Below are 17,953 nucleotides of genomic sequence, written 5' to 3' on the forward strand. Positions count from 1 at the left end.
TTAACATGTTATTTACGCTGCATAGTAAACGGCGTAAATTTATAACGTGAAAATTAATGCTGGAATAGCTGCTTATTTTCAATTCTCTCCTAAAATAAAGTTAATAAAAGTTAATCAATATGTTATAAGCATCTAAAAATGGTACAATTACAAAATACAACTCGTCCCGCAAAAAACAAGCCCTTATACGGCTATGTCGACGGAATAAAAAAAGAGTTACGACTCTTGGAATGCGACCGTGGAAAAACAAAAAATAATCCTTGGTCATTAACGTGCAAAATGGCCCGGTCATTAAGGGGTTAATGTTGCGCGTATTTCTCTTTATTTCACTTTAATTTTCACTTCGTTTCACGTCACCATTAAGCCCTTCGGTTTTCAAAGAGTACAATATCAGCCGTCACTTTGCCACGAAGCATGCAAACTATGCTAGCAAGCAGTCAACACAAGTACGGGCGGCTACTGCTCAGAGGTTGGCAGCTCATTTACAGAGTCAACAGAACTTTTTCTTGATAAATCACAGTGCGTATGTTATTTTAATCTATTTACATTTCCTCCTCCCAGTATCTGCGAAATAGTATGTAAATGCCATATCTTGCATATTCCTTGAGACAAATTTATTAACTGATAAGGGCTATTTTTCACATTTGAAAGACAGTTAATAAATTGGGTTGTAGTGTTCTTACTGTGCTATGAGGTTTGCACACACTACATTTAATGCTTTAGTATATCCGGCCCAAACACTCCCTCCAAATGCTCCTGGCCCGGCCCCTCTGTCAAATTTTAGAACCCATTGTGGCCCGCGAGTCAAAAAGTTTGCCCACCCCTGGTCTAATAGGTTATCAAGAAGAGAAGGCAGAGGATGTGGAGTAACACATGTCTGCAGGATCAGACTACACAGGGTTTGTTTGAAGTCTGTGACCGTGGAGACACATAGGTCTGCATACTATCTGTACCTTCATCATTTACAGGGAGGCAGTTCTATCTGTGCCTACATCATTTACAGGAAGAGACAGGGATGCACTCGTATCTGTAGCTACATCATTTACAGGGAGACAGTACTATCTGTACCTACATCATTTAAAGGGAAGCAGTACTATCTGTACCTACATCATTTACAGGGAGACAGTACCAGCTATACCTACATCATTTACAGGGGAAGCTGTACTATCTGTACCTACATCATTTACATGGAGACAGTACTATCTGTACCTACATCATTTACAGGGAAGCAGTACTATCTGTACCTACATCATTTACAGGGAGACAGTACTATCTGTACCTACATCATTTACAGGGAGACAGTACTATCTGTACCTACATAATTTACAGGGAAGCAGTACTATCTGTACCTACATCATTTACAGGGAGACAGTACTAGCTGTACCTACATGATTTGCGGGGAAGCAGTACTATCTGTACCTACATCATTTACAGGGAGACAGTACTATCTGTACCTACATAATTTGCAGGGAAGCAGTACTATCTGTGCCTACATCATTTACAGAAAGAGACAGAGAGGCAGTACTTTCTGTGCTTCCATAATTTTCAAGGAGAGCCAGAAAGACAGTACTATCTGTGCCTACATAGGAGCTGTATACGAAAAACAGTTGGAGATTGTTTTAAGCAATAACAAAAAATTTGCAAAAGTAGACATAGCCTTTAACTCAGTAGATGATCAAGGCTCATTACAAATAACAAAACGGTTTTCCATTAAAAAAATAAAATAAAAAAATTGGATAATTAAAAATTCTGCAACTTTCAAATATATGTTATCAATTCGCTACCCTTTTCAATGTCTGTTTGCTGTCAATGAATGAGTTGAAAACCTGTCAAAAGCTAATACTTCTCACAGCTCAGGGTTTGCTACAATTGTATCTAGTCTACACAATCCTTTTTGAGCTAAACTGACTAGACTCCAGGCAAATTGAAGTTTTGTCAGGAATGTTTCCTTAAAGCAAATTCATCTCTTCTAGATCTATACCAAGATAACCGAACAACCCTCTCCTCTTGGGCATAGGTGTCCAGAAGGTGTGGTGACAGCAATACCTGCCCCTCACTGCCAGAAGTCCACAGCTGTGTCACCCATTCTCTGCCTATCCGGTTGCTAAGCAATGGTCGGGGGAAACTATAAACAGTACCAGTAAGGAATTAACCATTAGGGCTCTTTTACACCGGCCAATCATTGCCCTGTGTAAAGAGGGCAACGAGCAGCTGATCGTTAATCGGCTCATGGTATCGTTTTAAATGCCTTAAATATTATCGTTGTCGGCAGCGCATCTCACTGGGTAAACAGGGAGGCGCGCTGCCATCATGTTACAAAATGTATGGGGACGAGCGATAGGAGTTAAGAGCGCTTGCCCCCATACTAGCTCCTTGTGAAAGGAACAAACAAGCGCCGATCAACGAGCCTTCTCGTTGATTGGTGCACTTCTACACGGTCCACGTCGGGCCATGTAAGAGTACCCTAAGACAACACAAAGGACATACTTATCAATAACTACATTAGGAAACACAGAGTTTCTTTTTAACATGAACCTGACAAACCCTTTGCGGTGACTACAGTCATTCTCGTGTGCTATAGTGGAGGACATTGCGTTTCCCACTTCACAATTAACTCTGACCAGAAGATTTATTGCCTATTTAGAGGAACACAAAAGGGAAGAACAGCGCTTTACCTTTCTGTTTTGTTTTTTTTTTATTTGGTATTTTTTATAAAACTTTTTGACTTTCTTTTCCAAGCAACATTTTAACAAATCCGTCCCTCCCGCACCATAACCCAAGACTTTTCTATGAATGCTTGTCTGCCCGATAATTGCCCAGTGTAAAACCCCCTTAACCGCCGTGTGCAGCACGGACAGCACTAGACGGGCGGGCAGTGACTCAATAAGGTGCTGGTCGGTGGTCTCCAAGGCAAACAGCCCGAGGTATAATCCCACGTCACGTGGACAAAGGAGACGTATCCGTTGTGGATGTGAGATAGATATTGTTGCCTATTTCATTCCCTGTTGCTGTACGGGATTATACTTAGCTCACCATCTATATGGTCCATACAGAACCGACTTATTTATTAGGCATTATATAGTTCTAATTACATGCAGCACTTATCATGCATAATGTACGCCTTCATAACTAACTAGGTTAATCGTACCTTGTGCTCTAACTCCCATCTACCCGGCCGGGCTTGTGACGTTTATGTTTGTCATCATTTGTGGACACAGGATCACTATCGGTCTTTTTCTTGTTATGTGATTTTATTATATTTTGCTAAATAAACTTTTTGATATATTATTATATTCATGCTGAGCCGAGTGCCTGCTTTACCAGGGGTTATTGCCTAATTTTCTTTCCTTATCCCTCCTCTCCTCCCTTTCCCTTTACCTTACTTTTCCTTCCACTTTCCATTTTTTTTGTATCGATAAAATTGTCATCCCTTGGTTGGCGCCGTACGATTTGTACTGATCTCAAGATGATTTAAATATGATTAAATTTTCATATTAACTTTATTTATTACATATCTTGTGGATAGGCAATATGTGTGCTTAGTAGTCAAACCCCTTTAAAGGGAACATGTCACTAAATTTTAGGGCCCTAAACCAATAGCATGTTTTTATACTTCTGGGGTTTAGCGTACTAAACATGCCCCTTACAAAACTGTCAATTTTTGTATTTTGTCTAGAAAGAAACAATAATCCAGTGTGCGCTACATTACCAGAGAAGTGTCCTGAGATGAGTCCAATGGCTTCCTGCACATGCTCAGTTCTCAGATGAGGCCGAGGCCAGTACACCTGGACTCCTCTCAGTACGAGAGAGATTATCTATGCGCCTCTCTAAGGGAGATTTAACGGAGCGCCTGAAATACATCTTTTCATTGTTCTTCTACAACGTTTACCTTTCTGTTTAAGACTGGAATCACACATGCAGTTTTTCATGCAGTTTTTTGAGCCAAACACAGGAGTATATATAAAAGAGAGGAGACATGTCAGTCTTTCCTTTACATCTTTCCTTCCTTTTGAATTCACTCCTGTATCAGCAACTGAGTCCAATCGGCTGTAGAATATTTTTTTTATGACATAGCGTTGTTTTTTCTTTAATACATAAATTGCGCCCCCCTTCAATGTTGCCCTAGGCAGCTGCCTACTCTGCCTAACCCTTGTCCTGGCCCTGAGGCACAGAATAATGATTAGCGAGCATGACCACTCTCAGCCAATCAAAAGTGTCAGGGGGACCAATGTATCAACTCCTGATTACAGAGACTCATTTACCTTTGAGGAATGGAGGATCAAGGTTCCCTAATTCCCTAAAGCCGTCCTCTTCCAGGTCCTCCATGTCTTCCATGACTATTCCTATCACTTCAGAAGAACCTGTCAGAAGTAAGAGCCAAATTAAAACAGGAGTCTTGTCATATTATAAAAGATTCTGTTAGCAGAGACCTGTTCTGAGATGAGGGACAAGAGATGTAAGAGGACAGACAGGGGAAACATGTGAAGATATTAATGGCTGGAGCCGAGGTATCACAGTGAACTGTCAGATGAGATTGGGATCGGATACATTAAAGGAGAAAACCATGTAAAGCCTTGAGAGATGACTATGAGGATGTTATTTATAATAAGGCGGCCATGCAGGCGCGTATAACGTGACAGATATCAGGAGGTTTCAGGATATAGAATATATGTCTCAGGGCCGAGCCAGGCTGGTGAGTTGACAGTGTAGGATTGCTGGGCCAGGAAACGCATTTGTCCCATTAAAGAGGTATTCCCAGAATAAAAAATGATCACCAATCCACAGGATTGGTGATCATTTTCTGATCGCTAGGACCCCCACCGATCACGAGAACTTCCCGCAGTGAGGAGGAGTTTGAATGGAGCGGCGGTCGAGCATGACGGAAACAGAATACCCAAGACTATGCACAAATACTCCCATACCCATGTCTGCCTGTCACACATTGCCCATCAGTTTTTGCCACCGATGCTTCCTTACACTGCCTGCCACAAATACCCCATACAGTGATTGTATGTTTTCTGCCCCTATAATAGTGTGCCTGCCACAGATCTCTCCTTACAGTGTCACAGATGCAGTAAACCATTCCTGCTTAAAATTGCCCCAGCTGCACGCTAACTGGTAGCACCAATTGTGACCAATTCCGAGAACCAACCAATTTTGTAGGTAAAGAGTGAAGAAATGTAATACTTTACTGCCAAAAGCAAGAAACTCGGAGGGTCTGCCATTTACGGAAGCCTGCATTCTGCTGCCAAAAGATCAGTGGCGTGGATTTACTCCAGCTCATAAGGGATTGATTCCAATAAATTAAATTGAATGAGGCTTGAATTGAGACCGGGTGCAAGTTCCTCATATACATCATCCCAATTCTACCTCTTTGCAACAACCATAAGGTTTGCAGAGGACATAGGGGAGCTCTGAAAGAGCATGAGCCGGATATGTCCACTAAGTATCTGAACTTATTTTATAAAAAGTTGCTTCTGCCAAGAAGAAAACCATTGCTCCTACGCATCTAGGGTCAGACTGGCCCACCAGAGAATCCAATAATGGGCCCCAAATGTCCAGCAGAAGACAATCCTATTTGGAAGTGACTTTTGAGCCAATCACTTACGACTACGGCCTATTTCTTATGGGATAATTCACAAATAACCTATTATACCTTACGTATGTCCTATGTGTGATGGTAGCAACAAAGATAATGATGTAACTATAAGCGGACAATCACGTTATGTATAGAATGGAGGGCCCTCAGGATCATCTCAGGGAACCCCAGTTCCGACACTGTACACATTACCCCTAGTTCCCCACGGGAAGTCCCACTATTGGTGCAGAGAAGGATGGGGTGTTTATTATAAAGTGGCACCCTGTCCTCCCATAAGTGTAGGACGTATAAGGTTGGACCTCATCTCCAAAAAAAACACATTTTCTACATTCCATAAAAAATTAACATAACCCATACTTATTCCACATGAAGTTCCTCATGCAGCTCCATAGTTAGATGTCCATCATGTTCAACCGTGGTAAGATCTGGCTGTTTGATCTAGAGGAAGGTAAAGCAATACCTCCAGCTATTTATGTCTCACGAGGGAAATTGCCTTCTTGACCCCACATCTGGTGGTTGCGGTGTAATTGCCTTAGGTTTAGCCGTGTGCATTGTGCCAAAGACAAGTACTGGTTCTGTCAGAGGGCAGCCTTTCCTTTGGGCCTACCTGGTACTCGACTCACTTTCCAGTTGTATATGCTAACCTGGTCTTTCTTGGTCAAAACTTGGAAGAGATCATGTTCTTTTTGTTACTTCTGCTTGGAGTTGAGGTTTTGGCACATGTTCTCCAGGACTGGTGCTTTTTGCTGCTCTACTTGTCTATTCTCCCAGAGTATTCGGGAGGAACGGGCCTTTGGTCAATAGGGATGGTCCCCACACAGTCTGACATCACTAATAAGGCAGTCGTAGACTGTGTAGAAAAACATCCGATTGGCAAGGAGAATGGTAACACCCAGTTGTTGATGTATCCATTCATTAACAGGAGGAATAACAGAGGAAAGACAAAAGTTCTAAGAAAAGATGCTCCATAATTGATGTTTTATAGGGAATCGAAGTATTTCCTGAAAACGACACGTCAGGAAAGTAAATAGGTTCTCTTGTAAGGAAATGTATCACCTTTTGTTTTTTTCACTAATTAAAAGTATATATTGATACATTTATTTTTTTATCTGTTTTTATTTTTTTTATTCTATCTTGTGTGAGTTGCTGCAGAATTGACCTATTGGCTTCTATGGGAGAGTGTAGTGAGCATGCTCTGTGTCATGTTCAGTGGTCACTGTGCTGTGCAGGGAGAGGGAGGAAGGAGGAGTTGTGCTGTCCCAGTCAACTATTGTAAATGTTGTCATAATGTTATCTGCCTCCAGCTTTACAAGAGACGTGTTACCATTTATCTTAATCCCACCCTCTTTTATTATAATGAGGTGACTGCCGGCCCTGCGCTCAGTGTACACAGCACATGCTGAAAAGTGTTTAAAATAAAAACTTGATTTTAACAATCTGTCGTTTTGTGATTATAGATTCACTTTAAAGTAGCCGTTATACCCCTCAAACTTGGCATCTTGTAGGTACGACCATCTTGTTACATGAAGAGGATCGGGGGGGGGGTCATTCCTCATTTGTGCCCTTTGTATCATTTTCTTGAAATACTGGCTATAATGGTGGCATCGGCCGCAATTTTTTTTTCTAGATTTTGTGTGTTGACCATATTTTTGACTAGATCTGTCAGAGCTTTTGGTAAAAAATAGAGCAATAAGTTACTAAACGCGGCACATATTCCCTATTTTCTGCCCTACAATAATTAATCCATGAGTCCCTCTGTCTTTTCCTTCTATGATGGGATATTCTAAGCTTTAAGCACTACTGGGAAGCGAGAAAACCAAAGTTGAAGAATGAGCCTCTGCCTCTACAGATGGAGGGGAACTACAACTCCCAGCAGGTGAACCTAGATGCTGTTTTTTTATGCCTGAGAAATTCTAAGAAAGGTAAAAATCGGAGACTGAAGGACTAAGGTGGTGATTCTAATGCAGGCACAGGGAGGACGAGAGGCTGTGTAGGAGTGGGCAGAGGAGGGGTTTCATGGAAGGATGCGTACTACAGATGGGGATCCTTGCCAGAGACATCGCTAAGAAGGGAGTTTGAGAGCAGGAGAGTAAATGTGTCTGTATATAGGAAAGCCATAGACTTTGAAAAATCAAGGCTTCTGCATATGGAACTAGCAGCACATCACTGGGCACCTGCCGGGGCATGACCTGGGCACAGGGTTGGTTGCATTTGCACATTCCTCTCTATGCCAGGTAAGTCAATTGTCTAATACCAGCTTATAATAATGGAATTATGCGGATATATAACTGTATGTCTCCGTTCTGCATCCCTGCAAAAGGAGAAATGTGTATTTTGAAAGCTGACTTCCCCCAAAATCTGAAAATACAGGTTAACCCCAATGTCACTGCTCATGTCCCAAGAAGAGTCAAGGAAGATAAGATATAGGGAGCTGTTTGCAGGGTCCTGCAATTGATCTTATCCTGCAGATCCACTGTTTTGTTAGTTAAAGGGGTTGTCCCAGAATTGACAATTAATACCTATACACAATATAGGTGATAATTGTATGATCGCCGGGAGCCCCACTGTTGAGATCCCCGATGATCGCGAGAACCGGGGTACCGAACCCCCAGATCCTCCTCATTGCGGTGGAGCAGTGAGGATGAGCTTGATTCGAGAGCTGTTTCCATTAGTCCCATAGTCTTTGAATAGCGTATCAGCGTCTATGCTCCATTCAATGTTCTCCTCATTGCGATCGTGCAGTGAGAAGGAATGGGGTTGGGACCCCCATTCATGTGATCGGTAGGGGTCCCAGTGCTGAGGCCCCCAGTGATCAGACAATTAGCACCTATCCTGTGGATAGGTGATTATTTTCAATTCAATTCAAAATACCCTTTAAGGAAAGAAAACAGCGACCACCAGTTCTCCTGTGTAGTGAGTCAGACAAACAGCTTCCCATATCTCAGCTTCCTAGAATGCTGTGAGTGTAGCATGCAGGAGTGGGGTACGGGGTTAACTGCAGCCTGAATTTTCCGGTTTTGAGCAGAGTTAGGCTTCAACGGACAAAATGCTTTTTGTAGATAGTCACATAGTAGTTCATTTTACATGGGACTGCAGGTAAACTTACAGCATTAACATATCAGAGTTATGCACAAGCAATGCCGCCCCTAAGAGAGATTTTCTATCAACACTGATGTCAACAATGAGGAGATCCTGTTCGTTCTTGGATATGAGATCACATTCGTGAAGTCACCGTCCATTGAAATGAACAGAAGTTACGGAAATCTCTGAATATTAAATGATTAGATGACGCAACTCCCTCTACAGGTTATATACAATTTGCGCATTTGCAGCAAAAATAAATTCACAATTTGGCTCATTTTGTGCCTTTTCGAATTTGTCAAGGCAGGCATTAATTGTCCTTATCCTGAAGGGCATTTGCTCAGTTCCACTATATACTCTTTTCAGGAAAGTTGGGGGATATCATTCAGCCATCCAACCTGTGTAGTAAAACATCTGTATTATTAGGCCCCATGCACTCGGCCGTGCCCGTAATGACAGTCCGTGATTGCGGGCACGGACGGCCACGGACACGCATTTGCGGGCCGTGCTCCTATATAAAGTATGGGAGCACGGTACGTAAAAAGCAAAAAATAGGACATGTTCTATCTTTTACGGAGCCTTTCTATAGCACAGACAGCTTTCCGTAAATATACGGGAAGGTGTCCGTCGGCCATAGAAATGAATGTGTCCGTAATTACGGACGAAATCGACGGTCGTGTGCATGGGGCCTTAGAGTGAGGAATGTATCACCACGTATATAGGCAGATTTGCTGTTCCAAGGAAAGTTGGAATCAACACCTTTAACGTAGGCCATATTGCTTGTCACCCAGCTTTTCCAGAAACAGATATTACTAAGAACCAGAAGAAGGTCACTCAAGGACTCTTATTTCAGTGGAAAATTATCTTTCATGTAGAAAAGATGTAGAAGGAGGAATTTTCTAGCACAATTGTGAAAATCCATAGTCGTGATTGTCATTCCACAGTGCTCCCTGCTGAATTGTTCCTGGCTCCGAAAGAGTTAACCAGATGACAGTATGAATTATTTATTGCATGTTTAGACGCATAGGACTAGTGCGATGCTGTATAGTTATAGAGTATAACCCAAAGACAGATAGTAAGTTATGAAATTATTATTTTTATTTTATTTTTATTTGGGGAGGGGGCATGAATTTAAAAGCAATGGTACCAATTGTATTATTTCCTGTCCACCTTTGCAACAAATTTTACATCGCTTCAATGCAACTAAAATAAAAAATGAAGCAACTATGGAAATAGGCATGATTAAAAATGTCCTTCCGTTTTGTATATACAGCTCCTATGCATATCTATTTGTCTCCATGATTACAGACTACAAACAAACCTTGTGTAGTCAGAGCCTGCAGTCATGTGTTACTCCACTCCCTCTGCCCCCTCTTCTACTGTCGGTAGGTTAGAAAGAAGAAAGGGGCAGAGGGAGTGGAGTAACACATGACTGCAGGCTCTGACTACACAAGGTTTGTTTGTAGTCTGTAATCATGGAGACACATGAATATGCAAAGGAGCTGTATACAGAAACAGTAGGATATTCTTATTTCAGACTACTTAAAGGTTATGTCTACTTTTGCAACCAATTTTGTATTGCTCCAATGCAACTAAAATATAAAAATGTCCTACCATTTTGTCTATACAATTCCTATGCATACCAATGTGTCTCCATGATAACAGACTACAAACAAACCCTGTGTAGTCAGAGCCTGCAGTTATGTGTTACTCTTCTGTACCCTGTCCCACTGTGTGTAGGTTAGCAAGTAGGCAGTAGAGTAACACATAACTGCAGGCTCTGGCACTACAGGATTTGTTTTCAGTCTGTAATCATAGAGACCCATAGGTATGCATGTGAACTGTATACACAAAACGGTAGGATATTCTCAATTTAGAAGTTTTGCTGATTTTTTTGATGCAGTGGAACAATAAAGAATGGTTGCAAACGTCTAGATACCTTTTACATTTGAGTGGTGAAAAATAAGTATTTAGAGGCATGTTTTTGCTCCCTTTTTTTATTAGCTTTAGTGCTGTATTTACGCATGAATGGGACCGGCATCCGTATACAAACAATTTACCCTCTTTAACAGCCTTTGGCGTCTTTTTCTGTTATTAACCATGTGATTCAGCCCTGATGTTGTATATACTTGTGTACACTGTATATGAGAGGATACGGGGGGGGGGGGGGGGGGGGGGGGGGAGAGTATGCAGCTTTCCGCTAACCGTACAGACTCATCTATTGTTTCTGCCTGTCAAGTTCACAATTCTAGTGCCGGATGCTTTTTTCTCATTCCTATTTGTATGCAGGGTTACAAGTGACAGCCTGAAGGTCAATCCCCTGGAGCTGCTTAGTAGAAAATAGGCAACAGGAGAGACTTGAAAGTTACTGATCCCAGTAGGAGTAATAAAATGCAGGTCTGAACAAAGCCCTGACAGGTAGCTAATAATGAGTTTGGTTTGTGTCAGTATGATAGCTGCTGCACTCGCCACATAATACCTGTACCAGTTGCAATGACAGTCAATACAATTAGGCTCTGATAACATCTACGTTGTGGCTTCCGTTTATAACGGAAGCCAGGACGCAGTGCCGGATCCATCGCAAGACAGATACCAGTGGTGCCCAACGAACTGCATTGACTTACAATGGGGTCCATTGGGTTCGCCAAGGTGTTCGTTGCTTTGACCGAAAAAATAGCACTATTTTTCCTGTCAAATCTGACGGTACTTGCGACAGAGCCTAATGTTCCAGATGTGAACGTAGCCCAATAGTTTTTCCTGTGGCATCTCAGGGTCTCGGTATGGCGCTGTTTTCTAGGGGGGAATACCTCTGTAATACAACATCCTGTGGCACATGCCATGATTTTTGTTGGATTCTATTATATTTTGGGTCACTTCGGATTCCAAATGACAAACTCTGTATTGCTAGGTGTTGCTAGGATCTAAAAAGATCAAGGGCATGTGACCCAAGCATAAGTTTTGCCACCCACCCAAAAAAAATAAAAAATATTGAAGACCGATATGAAACAACTTTTTGAACAGGAACCCTAAATCCATAGATACATCAGCCATGCCCCAAAAATACAGTCATACAGTTACCAAATAATTCCAGTATATAAAGACCAAATAATACCTGCACACCGTGACCCCATACAGTATATTTACCACAAAGACCAATATGACCAATAATATTACATACCTGTTCTATACTGGCGCTCTGCAGGATAATCACACTGTAAATACAGTGCACTGAATACAGTACAATTACATCCAGTGACTCACAAGCGACGTCTTCTCTGATTAGACTCATTCGCTTTCCCTTTTCTTCTCCATCCGACCCAGACCTCCATGACAACTTCTCCTGGCCATGACTGGTCCCTGCAGAGTTTGCTGCCCCCTTTAGTGCTCCATTGTGCCCCCCTTAGTGCCCCACGCAAAAATAGTGGCTTCTAGTGCCCCCCCATAGTAGTAGTAGTAGTTCACACTTGTGTGCCCCACATACAGTAATAGTGCTCCAGTAAAACCATAATTTAGTATTAGTGTCCCCTTATGGCCCTTACTCATTAATGGTGACCCCACTCAGTAATACTGCCCCTTAGTGCCTCGTTCAGTAATGCTGCCTCCTTAGTGCCCCCATTCAGTTCTGCTGCCTTCTTAGTGCCTCCATTCAGTAATGTTGCCCGGTGGCAATGGTGGTTCAGTGGTTAAACTTCACCCATGAAGAAGAGAGATGGGGGCAACCATAAATGGGACTTTCTCTCAATGGTCCCCATAGCAGCGCTAAGAGCTTTTCTATGGACATGGGTAATAGTCAAGTAATTGTGAGGAGACTAGTTGCAACTTTCTATTTCCTTACGGATAGGCTTAGAAAACATCACTAGGTCGGGGCGGTCTTAAAGGGTAAGTAAACTTTTAAAAAACGTATGACATGTCATAGTGACACATCGGAAGTTTTAATCGATGGTGGTCCGAGCACTGAGACCCCCACCAATACTAAAATGAAGAGGCAGAAGCGTTTCTGAATGAGTAAGCGGTGTACGGATTCACAGACTTTCTATTGAGTCCGTAAAATGCTCCGAGGGAAGCTGATTAGAAACTAAGCTGCACATCACTCACCTGAGAGCTTCTGCCGCTTCGTTTTAGCGATCGGTAGGGGTCTCAGTGGTCAGATCCCTACCGACCAAAATATCTGACATTTCACTATGACATGTCAAAAGTTTTTTAAAAGTTTAGTTACACTTTAACTTTTCTTGGTCACTAGGCTAGGAATAATGATGTCACCAACATCTAGAATGGTGACATGGATTTAAAGGGATATCCAGTATAAAAACTTCTGACAATTAACAGCGATATGTTAGAGGATGGATCAGTGGAGGTCCATAAGCTTGGACCTTCACCATTTCCCTACTTGAAGGAGTGATGGCTCTGTATAAATACAAGTCTGCCGCTACTGTTTTATTTATTACTGTCGGAGTAGCAGAAAGTAATCCACTCCGCTGCCGACTCATGCCGGGTTCCAACTTCCAACATTGGGACCTGTCATTCTTTGGTGGCCAAAGGGGACTGTGGGTGAATCTGCAGGGATGGACGGTATATTTGCTAAATTGCTGCCCCTGTCACTGTGTGAAATAATATTATTATATCCAACCCAGAATTTGTAGTTAATTATTCTATAATTCAACCTCTTGACGTACCTCAATGTGAGGATTTCATAAATTGATTAAAACAATAATTGAGGTCACATCTCTGTTCTGGATTTTAGGTTCCAATATATGAGCGCTTCACTCTTGGCGGAGGAATCACGGTGTAATACATTATTAGCGCTTCAATGCACTTCTGAGAATTAGATAATTAGATTCTAATCTCGTTAATTAAGGGCAAAGAGAAATGATGGGTTAATAACATGGCCGGAAAAGATTTCTTTCGTTTGCAGGTTTCTCCATAGAAATGAGGAGAGATACTCTGCAGTCGTTTAAGGAGGACCGGTCCCTTCTACTGACGTGTCTGTTTTAGTAAATACTTGTATTCCCCATGAAATAACAATTCTGGAGCATCTTTTCTTGGATCTCTACCTTGTGCCATTCCTCTGTTATTCCTCCTAGACATTTATGAATAAATTGAAAACTGGGTGTGACCATTTGCCTTGTCAAAGGGGCGTGTCTCTACACAGTTTTACTACGTCAGAATTCGTCAGAAAATATGTCTCAGAATTGTTATTTCATGGGGAATACAAGTGTTCAGTAAAACTGACATGTCAGGGCAGTATTATGTGGGATCTATAGTATTATGTGGGATCTATAGTATTATGTGGGATCTATCTGGCAGTATTATGTGGGATCTATAGTATTATGTGGGATCTATCTGGCAGTATTATGTGGGATCTATAGTATTATGCGGGATCTATCTGGCAGTATTATGTGGGATCTATAGTATTATGTGGGATCTATCTGGCAGTATGTGGGATCTATAGTATTATGTGGGATCTATAGTATTATGTGGGATCTATCTGGCAGTATTATGTGGGATCTATAGTATTATGTGGGATCTATCTGGCAGTATTATGTGGGATCTATAGTATTATGTGGGATCTATCTGGCAGTATTATGTGGGATCTATAGTATTATGGGGGATCTATCTGGCAGTATTATGTGGGATCTATAGTATTATGTGGGATCTATAGTATTATGTGGGATCTATAGTATTATGTGGGATCTATAGTATTATGTGGGATCTATAGTATTATGTGGGATCTATCTGGCAGTATTATGTGGGATCTATAGTATTATGTGGGATCTATCTGGCAGTATTATGTGGGATCTATAGTATTATGCGGGATCTATCTGGCAGTATTATGTGGGATCTATAGTATTATGTGGGATCTATCTGGCAGTATTATGTGGGATCTATAGTATTATGTGGGATCTATAGTATTATGTGGGATCTATAGTATTATGTGGGATCTATCTGGCAGTATTATGTGAGATCTATAGTATTATGTGGGATCTATCTGGCAGTATTATGTGGGATCTATAGTATTATGCGGGATCTATCTGGCAGTATTATGTGGGATCTATAGTATTATGTGGGATCTATCTGGCAGTATTATGTGGGATCTATAGTATTATGTGGGATCTATAGTATTATGTGGGATCTATCTGGCAGTATTATGTGGGATCTATAGTATTATGTGGGATCTATCTGGCAGTATTATGTGGGATCTATAGTATTATGCGGGATCTATCTGGCAGTATTATGTGGGATCTATAGTATTATGTGGGATCTATCTGGCAGTATTATGTGGGATCTATAGTATTATGTGGGATCTATAGTATTATGTGGGATCTATAGTATTATGTGGGATCTATCTGGCAGTATTATGTGGGATCTATAGTATTATGCGGGATCTATCTGGCAGTATTATGTGGGATCTATAGTATTATGTGGGATCTATCTGGCAGTATTATGTGGGATCTATAGTATTATGTGGGATCTATCTGGCAGTATTATGTGGGATCTATAGTATTATGTGGGATCTATCTGGCAGTATTATGCGGGATCTATAGTATTATGCGGGATCTATCTGGCAGTATTATGTGGGATCTATAGTATTATGTGGGATCTATCTGGCAGTATTATGTGGGATCTATAGTATTATGTGGGATCTATAGTATTATGTGGGATCTATAGTATTATGTGGGATCTATCTGGCAGTATTATGTGGGATCTATAGTATTATGTGGGATCTATCTGGCAGTATTATGTGGGATCTATAGTATTATGTGGGATCTATCTGGCAGTATTATGTGGGATCTATAGTATTATGCGGGATCTATCTGGCAGTATTATGTGGGATCTATAGTATTATGTGGGATCTATCTGGCAGTATTATGTGGGATCTATAGTATTATTTGGGATCTATCTGGCAGTATTATGTGGGATCTATAGTATTATGTGGGATCTATCTGGCAGTATTATGTGGGATCTATAGTATTATGTGGGATCTATAGTATTATGTGGGATCTATAGTATTATGTGGGATCTATCTGGCAGTATTATGTGAGATCTATAGTATTATGTGGGATCTATCTGGCAGTATTATGTGGGATCTATAGTATTATGCGGGATCTATCTGGCAGTATTATGTGGGATCTATAGTATTATGTGGGATCTATCTGGCAGTATTATGTGGGATCTATAGTATTATGTGGGATCTATAGTATTATGTGGGATCTATCTGGCAGTATTATGTGGGATCTGTAGTATTATGTGGGATCTATCTGGCAGTATTATGTGGGATCTATAGTATTATGCGGGATCTATCTGGCAGTATTATGTGGGATCTATAGTATTATGTGGGATCTATCTGGCAGTATTATGTGGGATCTATAGTATTATGTGGGATCTCTATAGTATTATGTGGGATCTATAGTATTATGTGGGATCTATCTGGCAGTATTATGTGGGATCTATAGTATTATGTGGGATCTATCTGGCAGTATTATGTGGGATCTATAGTATTATGCGGGATCTATCTGGCAGTATTATGTGGGATCTATAGTATTATGTGGGATCTATCTGGCAGTATTATGTGGGATCTATAGTATTATGTGGGATCTATCTGGCAGTATTATGTGGGATCTATAGTATTATGTGGGATCTATCTGGCAGTATTATGTGGGATCTATAGTATTATGCGGGATCTATCTGGCAGTATTATGTGGGATCTATAGTATTATGTGGGATCTATCTGGCAGTATTATGTGGGATCTATAGTATTATGTGGGATCTATAGTATTATGTGGGATCTATAGTATTATGTGGGATCTATCTGGCAGTATTATGTGGGATCTATAGTATTATGTGGGATCTATCTGGCAGTATTATGTGGGATCTATAGTATTATGCGGGATCTATCTGGCAGTATTATGTGGGATCTATAGTATCATGTGGGATCTATCTGGCAGTATTATGTGGGATCTATAGTATTATGTGGGATCTATCTGGCAGTATTATGTGGGATCTATAGTATTATGTGGGATCTATCTGGCAGTATTATGTGAGATCTATAGTATTATGCGGGATCTATCTGGCAGTATTATGTGGGATCTATAGTATTATGTGGGATCTATCTGGCAGTATTATGTGGTATCTATCTGGCAGTATTATGTGGGATCTATAGTATTATGTGGGATCTATCTGACAGTATTATGTGGGATCTATCTGGCAGTATTATGCGGGATCTATAGTATTATGTGTGATCTATCTGACAGTATTATGTGGGATCTATCTGGCAGTATTATGTGGGATCTATAGTATTATGTGGGATCTATCTGACAGTATTATGTGGGATCTATCTGGCAGTATTATGTGGGATCTATCTGACAGTATTATGTGGGATCTATCTGACAGTATTATGTGGGATCTATCTGGCAGTATTATGTGGGATATTTCTGGCAGTATTATGTGGGATCTTTCTGGAAGTATTATGTGGGATCTATCTGGCAGTATTACGTGGGATCTATCTGGCAGTATTATGTGGGATCTATCTGGCAGTATTAGGCTGGGTTCACACGAGCACATTAACGTCCGTAATGGACGGACGTATTTCGACCGGAAGTCCCGGACCGAACTCAGTGCAGGGAGCCGGGCTCCTAGCATCATAGTTATGTACGACGCTAGGAGTCCCTGCCTCTCTGCAGGACAACTGTCCCGTACTGTAATCATGTTTTCAGTACGGGACAGTAGTTCCACAGAGAGGCAGGGACTCCTAGCGTCGTACATAACTATGATGCTAGGAGCCCGGCTCCCTGCACTGAGTTCGGTCCGGGACTTCCGGCCGAAATACGTCCGTCCATTACGGACGTTAATGTGGTCGTGTGAACCCAGCCTTATGTGGGATCTATCTGGCAGTATTATGTGGGATCTATAGTATTATGTGGGATCTATCTGACAGTATTATGTGGGATCTATCTGACAGTATTATGTGGGATCTATCTGACAGTATTATGTGGGATCTATCTGGCAGTATTATGTGGGATCTATCTGGCAGTATTATGTGGGATCTATCTGCCATTATTATGTGGGATCTATCTGGCAGTATTACATGGGATCTATCTGGCAGTGTTATGTGGGATCTGTCTGGCAGTATTATGTGGTATCTTTCTGGCAGTATTATGTGGGATCTGTCTGGCAGTATTATGTGGGATCTATCAGGCAGTATTATGCGGGATCTATCTGGCAGTATTACGTGGGATCTTTCTGGCAGTGTTATGTGGGATCTATCTGGCAGTGTTA

At 41.3% G+C, this 17,953-nt stretch overlaps 1 protein-coding gene across 3 annotated transcripts in view; it reads left to right on the forward strand.

The window, feature by feature from the left end:
- Positions 1–17,953, forward strand: part of LOC142655846 (glucagon receptor-like) — a 73,739-nt gene that overhangs the window by 26,909 nt on the left and 28,877 nt on the right. For 2 of the 3 annotated variants that reach the window (XM_075830467.1, XM_075830469.1), the window contains exon 1: positions 7,596–7,833. The exons of the other annotated variant lie outside the window; for it this stretch is intronic. In XM_075830467.1, coding sequence (XP_075686582.1) covers positions 7,784–7,833 — 50 coding nt within the window. In that variant the 5' untranslated portion in view covers positions 7,596–7,783. Of the gene's footprint in view, positions 1–7,595; positions 7,834–17,953 lie in introns of those variants that run through there. 3 annotated transcript variants of the gene reach the window in all.

Source organism: Rhinoderma darwinii, chromosome 6 (genome assembly GCF_050947455.1).
Source record: "Rhinoderma darwinii isolate aRhiDar2 chromosome 6, aRhiDar2.hap1, whole genome shotgun sequence".
Taxonomy (NCBI): domain Eukaryota; kingdom Metazoa; phylum Chordata; class Amphibia; order Anura; family Rhinodermatidae; genus Rhinoderma; species Rhinoderma darwinii.